At 36.6% G+C, this 20,125-nt stretch overlaps 1 protein-coding gene across 1 annotated transcript; it reads left to right on the top strand.

Annotated features, from left to right (window-relative positions):
• The first annotated feature begins 183 nt into the window (after positions 1-183).
• LOC106176913 (chitin synthase chs-2) lies at positions 184-18,954 on the top strand. Its single transcript, XM_087004384.1, has 17 exons — positions 184-517; positions 4,479-4,965; positions 8,987-9,696; positions 10,061-10,217; positions 10,637-10,785; positions 11,011-11,107; positions 11,400-11,581; positions 11,953-12,032; positions 12,373-12,481; positions 12,868-13,021; positions 13,148-13,358; positions 13,636-13,836; positions 14,213-14,400; positions 14,900-15,163; positions 15,516-16,089; positions 16,349-16,474; positions 16,902-18,954. Exons 1-17 carry the CDS (start codon positions 261-263, stop codon positions 18,137-18,139), a joined length of 5,184 nt encoding a protein of 1,727 aa, XP_086860510.1. The 5' UTR covers positions 184-260; the 3' UTR covers positions 18,140-18,954.
• The last annotated feature ends 1,171 nt before the right edge of the window (positions 18,955-20,125 follow it).

The raw sequence follows: 20,125 nt of genomic DNA, 5'->3' as shown, positions 1-20,125 counted from the left end.
TTTATTGATTACATTATCGCCAACATTAATCTAACCAGGGAATGATTAATTTGACATTGCTTATTAACTATTATCAGGTTCCATTATCTTAATGAATCCCTGTCGTCAGATTTGCAAACAAATAAAATGTTCTTTACCCACAAAAAATAAATGGCGTTTTAAATAACTTTTCGTAACTAAATTGCAAAACGCAGATTGTCGCCGTCACTTTGGAAAGACGCACGCTGATTAGCAAGTTGGCTTTTTAGGAAACTTCAAAAATGAACGAAGACTTTAAAGTACGGAAAGGATCCCTGTTTATGATAGAGCAGACAAATCCAACACTGCTCAAAATGAAAAATACCAGTTTCGACTCATTCGATAACAGTATCATAGAAGAGGAGGGAGAAGAGGACGAGTCGGAATTGGCAGAGTTGCCTGAGCTGACGAAGGACAACGTTGAAAAGTATATCCAGCGCTCCATTACGCCCCCGCCGATGTATGCGACTGCGGTGACTGGCAATGAAGATGAACAAAAGTAATGTCATTTTATGTTTCTACATTAATTTCACTAAGGCGTATGAATGTTTTTTTTTTTTTTCCATTTTTACAAGATTGAGTGATCAAAACACTTTTATTTGCTATTTGTTATCCTTCATGTCTATGCATAGCCTATCTTCTGTTCTCTTTTGTGTTTTTATCTTTTTTTTCAAAGGATGAGGTACGCGATTTATAAGCGCTAAACCCTCCATTAAAATAACTTTTAATCACGATTTCAGCAATTTTTGTTCAGTTCAAATGTCAGCTGCGCCGTTTTCATTTGCTTAAGAATGGCTCTGAAATGCGTTTTGCAGATCTTTTTCATTAACGACATAATTATTAAGTTAAATAACTTAACAAGACGTATAAGTGTCATATTATGAGTCTGTTACAAATTATGATTAATTTGGAAAGAAATAAAAACCCACCTTTTTTTCCTTTACAAATTTTTCATGATAATAAGGGAGGATTTCCAACGCAGAAATAACAAAAAAAAGTGACCGTATTCTATTAACTGTATTGATGCTTTTTTTAATCACCTGAAATTGTGGTACCTATTGTTTTCTTTTTATATTTTACAAAATCATGAGATGTGAGCCCAGGAACATCTGAAGATGTTACAAAATCTTACATGTACATCGTACAAGGATGCGTATGCGCCCATTTTAATATTTTTGTCAGATGATAAATTCAAGCCACATTTCAATAATTTTACTGTTCGAACGCCCGCAGTTCGATCTTAGAGTAATATTTCTTTTTCATGCAATGCAGTATTGAAATTAATGGTGTATTTTTAATTCGTTTTTGTCGTTACGGATTTTGTCCACACTAATTACACAAACCTCACATTATGATATCGCTCCCGCAAAGGACCAGTTATTTTTCTCCCTGCTGACGAAATTTATAAAGTTAAGGTCTGCATTCTAGCGGAAAAACTACCAAACTATACATGGTTTTATATTTTATAGAATATGATGATAAGATACACTGCATGCAAAAGCACCTTTTATCGCTTTCATTTATTTACAAAATGTTATCAAAAGATGATCCCTCATCTTTGATCACCTTTTCCTAACGAAAAGGTGATCTTTCACCTTTCACTTTGTAAAAAGGTCACCTTTTTTCAACTTCATTAGAGAGCCCTGCCCTCCATAAATGGCGAAACTAATTTTATGACATCGTTCCCTTTCAAATGTCTTGAAATTATACTGACAGTCAATGAAAACGCATAAAAAAAACTTTCTTGTACTTTTTACCGAGAATCGATTCCAACCATATAAACGAATACAAATGCACTTGTTTGGTCATAAGAGAGTAGGCTGACCACTATTTCATATTTCACATATTCCACACGAAAACTGTTATTTTCTTAATGTGCCAAAGGAACTTAAAATATTATTTGATAAATAAATGATGCGTTTTCATTGACTCTCAGTAGACAGAAGGACAGGTTTTGTCACTATTCTGTTGGATTATTTTTAATTCAACTCTTTTTATTTCTGTACTGATCCATATATTAACATGACCTTGTACCATATAATATCTAATAATAATAATAATACATTATGTGAATCTCAATATAATAGACAGATGTACCACTTGAATTACTAATAATATATTATAACTAAATGGTGAGATACAACTTGTAAGAATGCTGAGAAGTCCGTACGGGCCTTATCTTGAGCTACAGGTTTTAGCAGACTATCTTGAGCTGCAGGTCTTAGCCAACTATCTTGTCAATCTCAAGTGGTGACTGCTCTCCTCCACGCGTACAAATTACATCGTAGATTTCACAAGGGTTTAGAAGAGCTAAAAATAAATATCGCCCAAGCTGTTTTTTTTTTCATTTAGTAAATCATAAAATACTATCAGGATACAATTTTAAAAGCCACCTTCATATCATTGTCAGGTTGAAAATCACTTTTCCACGGAGACCCGCTATCATATTTTAGCAGTGCACCAAGCTTTCACAAAATGTTTTTTTTACTGCACTTGCCATCACACAAAAATGAAAGTTTTGACTCAAAAACACAAATAGATCAAACGAATTTCTGTCTAGTTTTAAGATAAGTGTTCACGCGCCCGGGTAGGTGCAGACAGGCACGTACATCCATCGTCGCACCTGCTCACCGGCCACCTCTGTTGCCTTGTCAACAGACGCTGAAACTCAATACTTCCTTGTCCCACTTATTGAATCCCAATCGATCAGTATCATGAGTCACACATAGGACCTTTTCCTTTTTTATCTCTCTTATCTGGGCTGCCAATGATTACATTGTAGGCATACATCACTTGTTCACACCTTTTGCCCCTAATCCTGAAACCTTTCCTCTAAATGCGGGGTAAGAAATACAGAATGAACTTTTAATAAGGAACCTTGGGAAATTAATGCCCCAGTGTTGGACCTTGCCTCTTGAAGCTGGGGGAGGGGGGGGGGAGGTGGAGGGGGGGGGGGGGTGCGTCCACTCCGCTTATCGCATAACGTAAACATTTTTATCGTGTAACAAAAACATAACAGGGATTGTTATAATAAGCGCCTTTTTGTTGAACTAAAAAGAGACTTTGTAGGGCTGTTCTGAGTACGCCAGGTTTGTGTAGTAGATATACCAGTTCCAAGAACTGTGATGACGTAGCCAGTCCGTTACAACAACGTTATCGCTATGTAAACATTTGCCTAAGAAGAGATAACGGTGATGGCTACATTTCAACATTTGAAAATAAATTGATCATTGAAAACTTGATAGGGAGCCTCACCACACACGAGTGCATCACAGTTGACAGTTTGGTCTGTGAAAAACTTGGTGACCAATACAGCCGTTATTATTGTAAATGATATAATTATGTCACAAATTATCTCCCCATTATATTTTCAATACGATGATGTACAGTCTTTTTTCTATTGCTAGTATACCGTTTCACAGCATTTTTTTGCAGGTATTTATTTCAGACAGAGGTATTTAAATTATAAAAATTGAATCCCCTTTCGCGTCTGAGAAAGAAACGATTGCCAATAATTGCATTTATATCAAAACTGCACTTACATGTAACAGGCTACTTTCTTAGAAAGGTATTTCCACGTTTTCCCAGTAATTTGGTAGTCCTTAACTATGTAACGATAGAAAGCCAAGACTTAACTTTAAGATGACACCTCTATGATATTTCATTTCAATCATGAATAATTGATATGACCCAGAAGAAAATTTTCCGTTCTAACGTCATAGGAATAGAGTTATCCATTTGGCAAATTTATACAAAGATGTTATCAAGTCAAAATTGACCCTGGACATGTACTATAAACGTGGAATGTGAAAAGGTTTTTAATATGCTTTGTACGTACTGAGCAAGAGCAACTAGTTTCCACTGTGTTACGTCCATTTAAAAACATTGCCTACCCACGCCTTTAACTTTTGCGGTTCATTTTTAATTAATTCAACATTATCTAATGCTATATAATAACTTGACACTATTCTTTTACTAGAGGGATCTTTAAATAGAAGCGGCCGCTACCGGCCAAATTTGGAACACCATATTTGTTTGTCCTTTACCTATACTTTCGCTGGGGTTAATGAGGAGACCTTCATATGTCTATCTCTTTTGATTCACATAGGTGCCTTGTAATATAAGAGATAAGTTAAATTTTATTCTTAAATTATTTAATCTATTAAATATTCCATCTGAATATTACCACACTTATCTATTTTCCAATGTATTTATCATTTTGTTCCTTTTCTTACAAACACAGGGCTCATTCCCAATGAAACTATCGCTTTACGTAGATCGATCCGACTCCGTGGGGACTCTTACTGAATGCAATCAGATTAACAAATTAACACGCCTCCTCTTGTTTCTAACATGCTCGATAATCACCAGTGTTTCTGTACGCTACTCAGTTCTTTTAAAGTCCAGTTATTTGTAACAGTTCATAAATAAAATAAATAAAAGTACTTATTATTTCACAGGCCTAAGGGACCCGCCGCCAAGCTTTGGGACATTTTCCGTATAACATCACCGGACAATGAAGAACTCTCAGAGAGCTGGTGCCTAGAGGTAACCAAGCGGGTCTGCAAGGTGATCGTATACTGGCTCCTCCTCCTCTTCATCCTTGGGTCGACCGTCATCCATAAAATCACGCTTATGATCTCGGTGGCTCAGTCGGGGACAAAAAAGTGGATGACTTGCAAGGTTGAACCTTGGTATGTGGTTGAGCAGTCTGGGAACATGACAAACTATAACAACGGCACCTATTTGACGGATTGCAAAGTGGAAGAAGGGGTTAACAGAAGCACCATCATGACGGATAGGGTTCTCTGTGGTGAGGTCTCCGTGAGATGGATATGGGGACTTGCAATCACCATGTGTTTTCCCTATCTCCTAACATTCATGCAGTGTTTATTTAAGGTACTCTTCAAGAAAACGGTGTGGCCGAGTTTGGGGACGTTCTTTGCGGTAAGTAACCTGCGTGTATTTATTCTTTTAGTTTTAGGACTTTAAGGTAAGCGGCAACAGCAGAAATAAAAGATTCGATTTTCTTTATAATAATTTCTCTTTTTATTTATAAAATTATTATCTAATATATTTTTTGACTGTCCTACTTACTTTCTAATCAATATTGCAGTTTTTTCGCTGATTGTCCTAGATAGGTCTCTGGTCTGACAATTTGGATTCCTTGGCTAGTAAAAATGAAAATTGGACGACGATTTTTAATAATTCCATCTTTTTTTTTTTTTTTTTTTTTTTTTTATTGAAAAATTTCAGTATAAGAAAGTACATATACCCAAGTATGGTAAATGCACACTGCACACTCACTCTCTCTCTTACACACACGAATATAAGTTTATAATCTCATGAACAATAGGTGTAATAATAATAATAATAATAATAATAATAATAATAATAATAATAATAATAATAATAAAGATCGATACCACAATGTATTCATCCATAACTACAACATATTATTAAACAAGCAAAAAGTGCAAAATATTATTTTGCTGAAGCTAATTAAATTCAAACATGTCTGACCAATTTTCCCATTTTTTTTTCAAAGTTTGTTAAATTTAGCTTTTTTAATGCATTGAATTTTTCTATAATAAATTGGTCCTTTATGTAATTTATGAGTGAAGAAAGACGCATACATTCTTTCTTTTTGAAACTTTTGTAAATATAACATTTCGTACAAAGAATAACAAAATTAATTGGGCTGTTTAGGTTTGTTGGATAGCCGAAAAGGATGCATTTTTCATTAAAGGTAATGTTTTTATTCGTTCTGTTAAAGATGTAAGCTTTCAGTTCTTCCCAAATTTTTTTACTATACGCGCATTGGAAGAAAGTATGCGAAATGTCTTCCCTTGCAACACCACAAAGAGAACAGACGTCATCGTTTTCAATCCCTATAGTTTTTAAATATGATTTAACAGGCAGGAGCCTATGTATTATGCGGTATTGGAACCACTGCAGTTTGGTGTTCTTTGTTGTTTCGAAACAGTTCTTATAGACATCTTTCCAATGTACATCAAAATTTGACTTTGCGTTCCATTTTTTTTTCATTTGTCATTCGTGTAGCTGGCTTGTAGAGAGTTTGATAAAAGTCTCTACAGCCTTTACTATGTTTGATAAGAAGCTCTATTGCTTGAGGCAAAAAAGGGTGAGAGGTGATCTCAAGAACATCGTTATGCGTTTTATTCATAAGCCTGTGCTTAATAGAATTTCGTATACCATAAAATGTAAGCGCACAACAGTTTTGTAGGCTAAATTTTTGTTCAAATTCTTCCTTTGTTAAAATTCTGTTATTTTCAAGAAAATCGCTAACAATTTTGACGCCTTTGTTAAACCATTTTCTTATAAACACAGGCTTGCCCCCAATCTTAAAATTATCATTATACCAAATCGGCTCCACAGATATTATACTTTTTCTTTCTAGTAAGCGTGTTAACACTAATTTCCAGGAAACCAGAACATCTTTCCAAAAACAGTTACTACAATCCTTAATAAGCTTATCTAGATACGCATTCCCAAAAGTAAATATATAACTTATTACATCTCGATCAAAAATAGCTTGGAGAAGTTGAGCATATATGTTGTCTGTCTGATAAATTCTTCTAATCCAAGTACATTTAAGAGAAGCAATAAAGTCAAATAAATCTACCATCTTAAGACCACCTTGTTCATAATTACCAGTTATTACACTCCTTTTCACTTTTTCCGTCTTTTTGCCCCATATAAATTGAAAGAACATTGTGTTTAGTAATTTCATGTATGTTTCATCTGGATTGGGAAGGGAAATGAATAGGTGGTTTAACATGGGTACAACCAGGGTTTTCAGTACAGTGATTTTGCCAATGGGCGTCAAAGGTCTCCTTTCCCATTGTTGCAACATTCTTTTAATTTTTACGATGTATTGTTCAAAATTAGTTTTTATCATATCCTGCAAATTCAATGTAAATTCAATACCTAACAAATCAAAACTGTCATAAACCCAATTCATCTTCCATCTTACATGGTGAAACACCTCCTTGCTAAACTTTTTTGCGCCAATCCAAATTAGTTTAGTCTTACTCTTATTTATCGCCAAACCTGATATTTTTGAAAAGAAATCAAGTGTATTAAATGCTGCAAGAAATGAGAGTCTGCTGCCGTTGAGAATGAGGGTAGTGTCGTCAGCATATTGTGATATTCTAAATTCTGTATTCTCTATCTTTATACCAGTAATATCACTATTATTCTTGATCAGTAACGAAAGTATTTCAGCACATAAAATAAAAATGTACGGGGAGAGGGGGTCACCCTGACGGCATCCTCTCGAGATTCTGAAGTACTCGGATAAATGACCGCACTGACTAATGGAGGCGCTGCAGTCGAAATTTAATATCCCAAACCATTTTTTAATTGCGTCACCAAAATTAAAGAAGTCCAGTACATTAATTATAAAATCCCAGTCAACCGAATTGCAAGCCTTTTCAAAATCAATCAAAACAAGCAAGCCTGGAATATTTCGTTTTTCTGTGATGTGCATTAGGTCATATATCAACCGTGTGTTTTCTCCTATATAGCGGCCAGCTAAAAACCCAGATAATTCCATCTTTGATATAAAAGGAAATTGTAGTTATCTGTATCATTTGAATTAAAAATGTTCAGCTAATAAAGGTTAATATTTTGTTCACTATGCATCTATTCAATAGAGTAAATCAAAGTAAAAATTGAAGTATGTTTAAAATTCTTGTAGAAAATTTCCAAAACTACCGTATTTGTAAAACACTATAAGGATTTCTATTTTTCTTCTAATTTACTGGATATTTTACGATCCAATCTAACATCAAGACTGCAAACATCAGATTTTACATCAGAATAAGTGACACAACGTACCCACGTAATCACTGGCTAACTAATAAGTGTCAATTGACTGAACTGCCTACAGTACAAGTTTCTTTCTCAAGTAGTAGCGGTGCAGCAATTAAGGTTGCGTCCTTCAAAAATTCTATTGGTAAATCATCCGTACACCTGATATTAGCTATCTGTATGTTACCATTAAATGAAATTGTTTTCGTCTTTTTATTCATAACCATTGAAATATTAAGTGTAACATGATGGCATCTTATTTAACAGTTGTAACTAGGAACCAATTTGTAGTATTTAATACAACTAAGATAGTGGAATGAACTTCTGTCTGTGTAATTTGTGGCTGTAATTTTGAAATAATAGTAAAAAAAATTAGATTTAACCCTGTTTGATAAACCTGTAGTAATATTGATCACTCCTGTAAGTTTAAAGACATTATGCTAATCGATTAACTTGAAATGTGTTACCTGTATTGTATATATGCTGAAAAAAAGAGAAAAAAACAGCGCACTTTTGAAAAAAAAGGTCCGATCAGGCTGATTTTTATATTCAACCTGTATTTTATAAATATTCATCAGTGCTTAAACTTTTAAGACAATAGGTCAAACAGTTTTCCACTTATCGTGTTATTACTGAAAGTACACGGCGACGACGGTGACGACAGATGCAGGTGATACCTTTATGTACAGACGCAAGGCGCATGTATACATAAAAATGCCTTTACCCTTATATTCAGTCCAACATTTTGCATCTTTACTTATATATAGCCGAGGAATCCAAATGGACGGTGATTCGATATTGATCCCTAACTGTCCTAAAATAATGGGCATCTCTCTCTCTGTGTGTGTGTGTGTGTGTGTGTGTGTGTGTGTGTGCGTGCTGTATACGGAAAACACTAGTTCTCATGGTAGGGTTCTTGTTTAAAATTGCAGTTTTATAATAATTACTAATTAATACTTATATATGGCTTTTTGTCTAGGTACATTACAAACAGACCAAATATCCTTGGTTCTACAACTAGCTTAAAATTGACATTTTAGGTTATCCTGTGGGAGAGAATCAGAGATAATACTTAATGTGGATATATATTTTAATAATAAACAAATCTAATAGGTATTGTTTTTCTTTCCAGGTTCTTGTCGTGGAAACGTGTCACTCATTTGGACTGTTCATCCTTGTCTTCCTCATTCTCCCCTATCTTGACATAATTCAAGGTTTGCTCATAATGCACGGAGTGGCGTTTGTACCCAGCCTTCTTCAGCTTATCTTGCGCCCACGTGCCAACGCCGAGAAATACCGCCCTCTACACATATTCTCAGACTCAGTAGCGCTTCTAGTTCAGCTATCGGCAATGTTTTTCTTCCCTTCTTTGGAGACAAGAAGCAATGAGGCTTCAAATTATCTGACCTATAATGAAAGCCATGGGAATTCTTCCATTGTCCCGACCACAAGAATGTGGCTCATACCTATCGCCCTATTTCTTATTTCTTTATCTTGGTGGGAAAATTTTGTGTGGATTGACCGCAAATCCAGCAAATTCAGCACTCTCCCAGACCGCAGTTCCATCCACAAGGCTTTGGTAAAACATAAGAAAAAAATACGCCAAGCGAAGAATAAAATATTCCTATTCATTAGTGCATGGAAGGTGGCTATAACCCCTTTGCAATTGCTACTTCTGGAACAAACCGACAAAACACGCTTTAATAATGAGTCGTTGCTGTTCGACTTGGATTTCCAACGATGTGGCAACGACACCTTTAAAGACCATGATGATTTTCCTGAAGCCACTTGGGAAGCAGGTATCGCCATGCTGATACAGGTAGGTAACAAATCAGTCCAATTCTAAATTATACAGCCACCATGTTCACATTAAAGCACCAATGTTGATATCCTGAAGTTTCGAAATATTATTAACTAGTTTAAGTTAGATGCACGTGCTAAATGAATCAAAGGAAACCCATGTCTTAACTGCTTTCCAGAAACTACTTTCTTTAGTTTCATAACAGGACATAATGATTTGAAAAAAGAGAAGAAAATTCTCTCAACTCTATTGTTCAAATGGTACCAGTATTCTTACATCTCCTGTTTTTATTACTCACACGTTATTTTTTTCTTCTGTAAGATAATAATGATAACAATATAAGTAATGTAGGTACTATCAAGTGTATCTTATGAATGCTAATGACTTGTATAAATAATTGGCATCATACCAGGTGGGCTGTAGTCTCGTCTGCTGGTACTGCGCTAAAACGGCCTGTAAGATACAAATGCAGCGGGTTAGTTTTGCCGTTCCCCTATCGGTGGCGACACCAATTGCCATACTCATCGGCATGGACTGGGGAGGAGAACATTTTTATTCCTCCGTAAGTTAACCAATACATTTTCAATGCTGATTCGTTTGTTTCTATGGCTCTCCTCTATAAGTCGGCACATTTCCAATAAGAAAACTAAACTTTATATTAGGAATGATATTAACAGCTAAATAAACAGAGCAGGGTGTGAATAGATCAGGGTTCATATACTATATATTCCAGTTTTCACTACACTGCTCAAAGCACGGAGGGGAATATCTCGAAATTATTCAATCGACTTTAACCATGTAATAGAAGAAAAAATGTCCGATCTTCAAAAAAAAATCATTCAGAGGTTTCAATGATTTCAACTAGATATATCGATCGTTAGTACTGAAAAAAATTCGGTAATTGTTCCTTTCCAAATGGTTCCCTGCAATTTCACGAGAAAATCAAAGAATGAATCGTCTGATGTTAATTTACTTTTCCAGCTGATTCATGATTACCTGGAGTGGAACTTCCCCAAATTTAGCGAAGTGAGTTTCCACTGGATATGGATAATTATATGGTGGCATTCACTTGCATGGATAACTTTTTATATTTGGATGCCAAGATCTGAACGGCTGGCCAAGGCAGAGAAGTAAATAATCCCCCTCTCTCTCTCTCAATTACCGCACACAAGTATTTATAACAAAAGAGTAATGGCCCTTATTTATATTGAACTTTTATTTGAAAAAAGTGCATTTATTGGTAAAGATTCAGAAAGAGACATATGAATACTTTTCGCGTCATTGTGCTGAACATATTCTACCATGTAACATAACAAAATTAAGAAATATTACTTCATCTGTTATTACCTCAACAGGTTGTTTGTGAAGCCGTTCAACTGCAGCATTCTTCTTGAACAGGACATGAAACTGAACAGGCGCCGAGACGACAGGGAGTTTGTGACGGACAAGAAGGTGGGTCACGTGCTTCAAACATTATATAGTGATGCCATAGCGTTTTGCAACAGAACAACATGGTAGCAATTTCTTGAATGGAAAAACAAAAGATTTCATGGCTCCCAAATAGAGACATTTTATGGATTGGAAATAGAGGCTAGTTGACAACATGTACTACATACATGTACAGTATTTCACCTGATTTGGAAAAATTGGTAAAAGGCACTGAAACTTCATGACTGCAACCAAAAATAACTATAAATGATATTTTTTCATATAAAAAAATGAAATATTCGACTTCATCTGTTAGGTGCGCGAATTTATGCGCGTGGAGGAGGTAATGAACAACCCCAAATCGTTCGACGACACCGAACGTGTTTATACCGCTTCTGTAGCAAGGCGAAGCCCCAAAACCCCCTTGATCTACATCTGTGCCACCATGTGGCACGAGACGGAGAACGAGATGTTGCAGATGCTGAAGTCAATCTTCAGGTGGGTAAGAGTATTATTAAAATAACAGACAAGAGGCAGGTCTGTAGCCGCCGTACAATAGAAAATTTTCAATAGATTGTTTTTCTTAAAAAGCGGACCTTTTACCCCGGCGGTTGACCCAATATGAGAAATGTTGGGTAGGATAAGTAGGACAGTAACTGGTTACCGGGAATCGACGTTCCACCGTCGCTCGGTTCAAATGTACCTTTACAGCATTTGCATTGATTAGGATCACAATGAAGAGTTGTTTATACTTGTGTATCGATTAGTGTCTTAACAAAATTCAAATATTCACTCTGTAGTCTTTTTTCTTTCTTAAAAAAATTAATATTCAAAATTGTAAAATGTGTCTATTTTTGTTTTACTGAAAGACTTGACATGGACCAGTGCTCCCGTCGCCTGGCGCAGCAATATCTCGACGTAAATGACCCGGACTACTATGAGTTTGAAGGTGAGAATTGAAAAAAAAAATTGTTTTTGAATTGGTATGGTTGGAGTGAACGACAAGCGTGCTGGGTTAAATCTGAGATGGGAAAGAAAAAAAGTAGTTTGTCAGGAGAAACGAAAAGATGAAGATTACTACAGAACACTTTTAAAATGCAGACCTCCGCCAAGACAAAATGTAAGATAACAAAAATATGTTAGGAGACCTGGATCCAGTTGAAATTGTTGTTAGTTTTTTTCACCAAAATTTGTAGAGAATTTGATTAGATATCCTTTGGTGAAATTAATTTCAAATGATTCATATTCAATAATATTGCACGATAAGCCACTCTATTAAATCTGTTTAGGTCACATTTTCTTTGATGATGCGTTCACTCCTCATGCGGACGGTAACTCTAACTACACAGTGAACGACTTTGTCAAACTCTTGGTTCGTGTTGTGGACATTGCTGCAAGGTATGACCCTTAGCTCACATTACTGATTTTAGACGTGTGTATAGTGCAAAGCAGATGGCATACAGGAAAAATACAAATGAAGTACATGTAGGGCAATGGCAAAATATACATTGCATTCCTTTTTGACTTTGACCAGCATTTTTATTGTCCATTTTTTATCCGATTACATCTTATAGTTTGGTACTGGTATCAGTGACTTTTAAAGTCACACGCACACAGTTTTTATTCACTTTCACTTTTAATTTAATTGTTATAGGAGGTAGCCTACCGAAGCTCCTTATATCACAGAAATTTGGCATAACAACATCCAGATAATTGTTCTCTAAAAAAATATCATTCCTGAAAACTATGAAACTCCTAAAATTTGTGGAATTTATCATCTTCAGCGCCATACATCGAATTCCAATGTCCATCCCTCCTCCTACGAAGATTCCAACTCCGTATGGGGGTCGTCTTGTATGGCAGCTACCTGGTGGCAATAAGTTGGTGGCACACCTTAAAGATAAAGCAAAGATACGACATAGAAAACGATGGAGTCAGGTAAATTGAGAATAATTAACGTTTTATTGTACACTGACATTATTTCTGATAACTTGAACTTGTTTAGCAAGGAAGGCAAACGCATTCCAAATTTTAGAAACCTGCGTTATTTTTCAATAATTGCAGGTGATGTATCTCTACTACTTCCTGGGTTACCGCCTGATGCAGAAGGTAGAAAACGTAAAACAGGTTGGAAAGCTGGCTGAAAACACGTTTCTTTTGGCGCTTGACGGCGATGTTGACTTTCAGCCATCTGCCGTCCAGATTCTGGTGGACTTGATGAAGAGGAATGAAAACGTGGGGGCTGCATGCGGTCGTATTCACCCTATAGGCTCAGGTATAGGTGAAATAAAGTCGCTTTAAAGAGTAAGGCAAAATATTTGGAATCATTCAGCAAAAGATACAGTCGGAGACCACTCGTGCGTACGATTAGACGGATTATATTCCTGTTTTTACATCGTATAATTTAGCCCATAGGAATGAAAACACGAACAAGGATATTTATATTTTATTGAAAACGAGCAAGCAATCAGTATCACTTTCTTTATTATTTACTTATAATTATTTTATAACATTTTGTAAAACAAACATTCAGTTTCTCGCTTTCGTTTAAGGTCCTATGGTTTGGTACCAGAAGTTCGAATATGCTGTCTCACATTGGTTCCAGAAAGCAACGGAACATATGATTGGTTGCGTTCTCTGCAGCCCCGGATGTTTCAGCTTGTTTCGCGGTTCTGCTCTCATGGACGATAACGTGATGCGGAAATATGCAACCACTCCCACCGAAGCTGTGCACTATTTACAGTACGACCAAGGTATTCAGAAACGACAATTATCCTTTGAATAATTGATTAATTAAAGGTATACAATGTACCTTAAATACAAAACGCGCATTTTTATTCACACTGTGATTAAATCACTAAATGATGAAACCCAACGTTGAATATTACATTTTAAATCAATTTTGAAATAGAAGTTGATGCTTTGTTGAAAATAAACAGTTAACATGTGATTAGCAATTTTAAATTATGTCTTTGGTAAATAAAGGGGCATTGTAGATTAATAATAATAATAATAATAAAACGGTTGTGGCGAATTGAATAAGTAGTCTTCTGGGTAGAAACAGACTTGAAAAGGAAAATATTAGCATTAAACGGCCACTGGACACCCTTTTTCATTTCCGCTTTGCAGGTGAAGATCGTTGGCTTTGCACCCTGTTACTTCAGCAAGGATACCGCGTGGAGTATAGTGCTGCTTCTGACGCTCTTACCTACGCTCCAGAGACCTTTGACGAATTTTTCAACCAAAGAAGACGTTGGTCACCATCCACTATGGCTAACGTTATGGACTTGCTCCTCAGCTTCAAACACACCATCAGGGTATACTATTAAACTCTACCTATTAGCGATGCGTTAATCTATCTATCTATCTATCTATCTATCTATCTATCTATCTATCAAGTTAGCCAACAGTGGGTTAAGTTACCTTTCTGCTTAAACTGAGAAGTATATCAACGACAGTTAATAATCACCCTTTCTTTATTTTTAAGCACACTGATGTAAATTACGACTGTTTAGTATTTTATGTACAAAATTTAATTAACTGAATGAACAATAAAATCATTCATATAGATGTCAACCAGATAACAGAATAGTTAAGTGTGACGAAGTCTCACTGGAAGTAATGGTCTAGCCTTGTTGCCATTGTATGTTACTCAAAAATCTGCCCCATAAGAAAGAAGGAAGCAAGGCAATATAAAACATGACAACCAAAAAAGCGACAAACAAACAAACAAACAAAAAAAAGAAACGTCCACATTTGTCGAATTTAAAGTACAACATATGCGTGAAAATCATATGTAATATGTTGGTTATTCAGGCGAACCAGGACATCTCCATGTTATACATCATCTACCAAGCGTGTCTCATGGTGTCTTCCATTTTGGGACCGGGAACAATATTCTTGGTGGTTGTAGGAGCTATCCAAACTATCACTGTCTTTGACTGCAACCAGGCTGCCACGGGAGCCAACTGTACTACGAGTGGAAATGGTTATGATAAGAATGATGTGGCCTTCTGGATTAACCTTGTGCCCATCGTGGTATTCATCATACTATGTTTTGTTACAAGTACAAAAATTCAGGTTGGTATTTTTATGTATTCATAAATAAAAGGATGAAACATACGTTCTTAATGCAGACGTAGAAAATGTATGATTACATACAAGAAATATATTTTAATACTTAAAAGTATCTTGGGAGGAGGTAAACAAAAAAAGTACACAAACACGTGAACTTTTGATGGGAAAAATTTAAAACGTCGCAGTTAGGGGATCAATTGCGATAAGTATTAGAACATTTTGGAAAATTCCATTATATATGTTAGTTTGTTCATTCCTTTTAAACATAAAGAAACACGTTTAACTTTTTTCTGTCCTTGTAATCGGTTGGGATCGGTTTTAAGTGAAATTCATGGTCAAATGTTTTACGTTCCAGCTGTTTGTAGCATTCCTAATGTCCTCAATCTACGCCTTGGTGATGGCACTGGTTCTGGTCAGCATCAGTCTGCAGATTAAAGCGCAAGGGGCCTGTTCCCCTACCGCCTTGTTCTTTTTCCTTGTTGCTGGCGCCTTTCTGTTGGCCGCAATCCTCCACCCGCAGGAATTCTACTGTGTGTTTGCCGGCGTGCTGTATTACCTGCTTATTCCCAGTATGTACCTGTTGCTATTTATATACTCCATGTGCAACCTGCACGTGGTCTCATGGGGCACGAGAGAGGTCAAGGTTGCAGAAATGGCAACTCCCAGTGAAGATAAACAGCAATCCAAGACAGCTAAAGAAAAGACAGCCAACTCACCTAGTGCAGCCTTGATGAAATTTTTTAGCGCAGTGAGAGCTGAAAAGGACGAAGACGGGTTCAAATTAACGTTTGGAAAACTCTTCCGGTGTATCTGCTGTCCACGTGACAACAGTATAGATGAGGATCAAAAGACGAAAGCCTTATTTTCTCGCATGGATGAAATGGAGAAGAAATTGCTGAATCAGAAAACGTCGGTGGTTGGTGGAAGAGGTAATTTTCATTTTTCTTTAATTGAGTATATTCGGACATACGGTGTAATGAAAAACGTTAGTTCTAAAAGTTATATTGCTTTTATAATTTGTCTTTCATTTTACGAAGATTTTACTACTTTGCAATTGCAAGTTGTTAAAACGAGACGGGAACCAAAAAAAAATTGTTTACGTGAAATAGATCACAAACAAATATTTGCTTTTCATTTTAAATACGTTTGAAGTAATTGTCAGTGAAGACATTTTTTTTTGTTTGTCAGATTCCACAGCAGAGAGTTATTTACGTGTGCGCACTGAGGGTATGGTGGAAGAACGCAGACCGTCTTTTACGACTGAGAACGGAGACTTCCCAAAATTAGATATCTTGGAGGAGGACGTGTTTACCGGTAGGTTTGTCTTTTGTTGTATGTTTGAAACATTTCAAAAATGAAGAACATCTCGCTGCACTTATCACTAGTCACACGCCAAATACCAAAAAAAAAAAAAAAAAAAAAAAGAAATATCATAAAATTTGTTCAGTTCCAGGCCAGAGTTTTGGTCCATCAACTACAGTAGTTGGACCACGATGCGCGGCACTTTGGACCAATAGATTAAATAATTTTTCAGCAGGTTTTTGGCACAGTGTTAAAGAAAGAACATTTACAACCGAACATTTACAAAGTACCTGTAGGCCTTCATGTACTTGTTTGTGGAAAGATGCAGTTTAATAGTATTGTGTGGCTTTATGCCGTAACATTTCAGTAAAGTACACGAATCTGCACATCGGCATCAGATTTTTAGTCTGCTTTCATGCCTCTTTTTCATTCAATACAGTTAACCCAATGTTTGAAGAAGAAGAACGCGACGAACTCGTCAATCCAATGTGGACAGAGGACAAAGGGCTGAAGGAGGGTCCTATAATTCCCCAAGAAGAGGCGGAGACAAAGTTTTGGAAAGATCTCATCAAACAATACCTGTTCCCTTTAGAAAACGACCCGAAGCATCAGGAGCACATGGCTTCTGAGCTAATACGATTGCGCAACAAGATCACATTCGCCATCTTTCTTCTGAACGCCATTTTTGTTGTTGTCATCTTTGTGCTTCAAAAACAGAAAGACAATAAAGACTACGGACTTTCTATTACTTGGCCGATTATGTGTAAAGATAACGTCAGTCATAAGAAGCTGAACTTGGAGCCAATCGGGACGGTTTTCTTGATATTCTTTCTGTTAGTTCTCCTCATTCAGCTTCTTGGGATGATAGCACATCGTCTGCTGACTTTCTGGCACATCATGTCTACAACCCCTGTGTCAGGAAAACTAGATCAAACCGCCGCAAAGATCGCTCTTGTGCGCGACTTACAACGTCTACAACATTGCGATGACGACTCCGACAGGCTGTCCGTTTGCAGCTTTACTTCCGGTGCCTCCGACGAAGAGTTTAATTTTGCCAGAGAGAGGAAGAAGTCCTTCGAGAAACACGTCAAGAAGAAAAAAAAGACAGTTAAGGAGGGGTACGCGACTATGAATAAAGCATTTGTTGACCGTTTCTTGGCATTGTCCGACCAAGGGCCCGAGAAACTACAGCAACAACGTAGAAAGAGCGAAATTACTGCCAGTTACCAGGATCGAAGACGGAACGAAGCTCTAGCAAGCTTAGCCGATGAGTGGGACAAGGTTTTCCAAGAAGAGAAGATTTCCAAATTACGTAACAAATGGAAAGGGGCAGCCAGAGCCATCCAGCTCACCCGAGCGTTTCAACTGAAGAAAGTTGTCAAGGCGCAGAAAATCGAGACTATCAACGAATCGGCGGAGAGCTCGGCAAGCGGCACGTTTGATGTACCGGTCGTGCCGAACAAGGAGTACGATAACCCTGCGTTCGAGGGAGATGAAGGAGTGTATACCGACATACCTGGGTCTTATCCCGCTGACACACCTGGATCTAGTCTCGCCAACACACCTGGATCTAGTCCCGCTGACACACCTGGATCTAGTCTCGCCAACACACCTGGATCTATCCCCGAAATTATGACTGATAATGACACAGACGTTCTTTGGAGTGAGAAATTGTAAAAAGTGCATTTGAAGTCATTTTTTGCCACAAAAGCCGATCAAATGTCACCATTTCGTTCCAAATAGTAGATCTTAAATAGAAAAATAACAAATAACGTTGTTGCATATTACCCGAAAAATGATATTAAACGGAATTTTTTCTGCACGCTATGTTTGAACGGTTCAGATAAGAAGGTCAGATAAGTAAGGTCAAAGGAGCAAAATTTTCAAGAAGGTGCAGTTTTAAATTTAAATAATTTTTTAAAATTTTTTTATGGCTGATGGAGTGATTAGTTCGGTTTAGCCTTTGGCATGTCGACTTAATTCGACTTTGAGTTTATGTGTGTAACTGGGAATCCACGCTTCACCGATGCTTGGGTCAAATGTACCTTTGAGAATTTGGATCAGGAATTTGCTCAGTTGCATTGCTTTGCTAAATTCATTTATATGAGATGGGTATTTAATAGCAAGCTATTTGGCTTTTTTAACATATAGAGGTATAGTTTTTGTATATATACTAGTAGCATTGCATTTCAATGAGTCATGCATTTTGGACAGGTTTGTAATGTACGTATTTGTAAATCATATAGAGACGAAACCTTTAATGTAATTCCAAATTGTTTCTAGAAATCAGTTGTCTCATATGAATTAGTATAATAAAGCGACGATTCCTTACTATTATATTCACAGTTACAGTTCCAAGAACTGTGATGACGTAGGCAGCCCGTTAGAACAACGTTATTTCTCTCCTATCCTATCCCTATGTAAACATTTGCACAAGAAGTGATATCGATGCACTTCTGCCTTTGAAAATAAATTGATCATTGAAAATTTGATACAGAGCTTCACAACACACTGATGCCTTCCATGAGCATTTATACTTTACTTTAAGGACTTTTTCCCAATGAAACTGCCGTTCTACGTAGATCGATCGAAATCCACGGGGACTTTCGCTGAATGCAATCAGATACACATATTAATACACCCATTCTTTCCTGCGTACTTGTATAATCACCAGCTTTTCTATATTGTACTCAACGCCAGGAGTTTCATTGGGCTTCATTGGGAATGAACCCTTAACTATCACCTCTCTTCTGCTTTCGGTTAAACGATTTCATCTCATGCATATATATATATATATATATATATATATATATATATATATATATATATATATATATATATGTCACAGAGATAAATTTTTCGACCTAACGTCATTAAAATTAAAATCCATTTGATATATTTCCATGATAAGATATGATTTAGCCAAAGTTGACGCTGGACACGTATTGTACCACTAACGTGGACATGTAAATATGCTTAGGATTGTACACGACGTTTTCACCACAACTCGGACATACAATGTACGGGGGACGATGACGTAAACGCCTGATTGAATACCCCGCCATACTTGTCAAATAAATGTCTATTTCATTACATTCACTGTGATACCTTGTAGTGTTGAGGAAAGCTGTGAGGTTGAACTATTTATTTCGTTATTTGATGGTCTATCAAAATGTCTCCCGATTTTCTCTATGTCAATATAAACAAGACTTCCCAAGGGGGGGGGGGGGGGGGGGGGGGGGGGGGGGGGGGTCATACCGTAGTTCACATGCCTCGAACACTAGGCACGGTTCAGCTAGCACACAATGCCCTGTGCAGAAACCTGGTTCCTTCTTTAAAACGTTGATTATCAGACACACCCATAAACATACAGGTGAATGTACAGTGTAGGCTGCTATCTATATGAAATAGTATTTTGTATACTATTTCATATAGATAGCAGCCTACACTATATGAAATAGTATTTTGTCACCCCCGTGCTGGTTGCCCGATGGCTTGTGAAGGGTCACGGGATAAAAGGATTTGAACTTTGATATCGTTAATAAAACTCATAAAATCGTATAAATCCGAAAGATTTTCTTCGTTAATGAGAAAATGATAGTTCTCTTTTATGAATTTGTTGTTCAGTTCTTAGGTGTTCTTCCATTTGAACCATTTTAAAAC

The sequence above is a fragment of the Lingula anatina genome, chromosome 2, assembly GCF_051362555.1.
Source record: "Lingula anatina isolate TDL-2025a chromosome 2, LinAna3.0, whole genome shotgun sequence".
NCBI classification, from domain to species: domain Eukaryota; kingdom Metazoa; phylum Brachiopoda; class Lingulata; order Lingulida; family Lingulidae; genus Lingula; species Lingula anatina.
The sequence above is the reverse complement of the archived record's forward strand: the minus strand, read 5'-3'. Positions and strand labels throughout refer to the sequence as shown.

What these genes read in the sequence shown, in the direction of transcription:
- LOC106176913 (XM_087004384.1), top strand. Translation starts at nt 261, where the DNA reads ATGAACGAAGACTTTAAAGTACGGAAAGGATCCCTGTTTATGATAGAG. An exon ending in ATGCTGAAGTCAATCTTCAG is followed by an intron (nt 11,582 to 11,952) that starts GTGGGTAAGAGT and finishes TTTTACTGAAAG; the next exon opens with ACTTGACATGGACCAGTGCT. An exon ending in CTATTTACAGTACGACCAAG is followed by an intron (nt 13,837 to 14,212) that starts GTATTCAGAAAC and finishes TCCGCTTTGCAG; the next exon opens with GTGAAGATCGTTGGCTTTGC.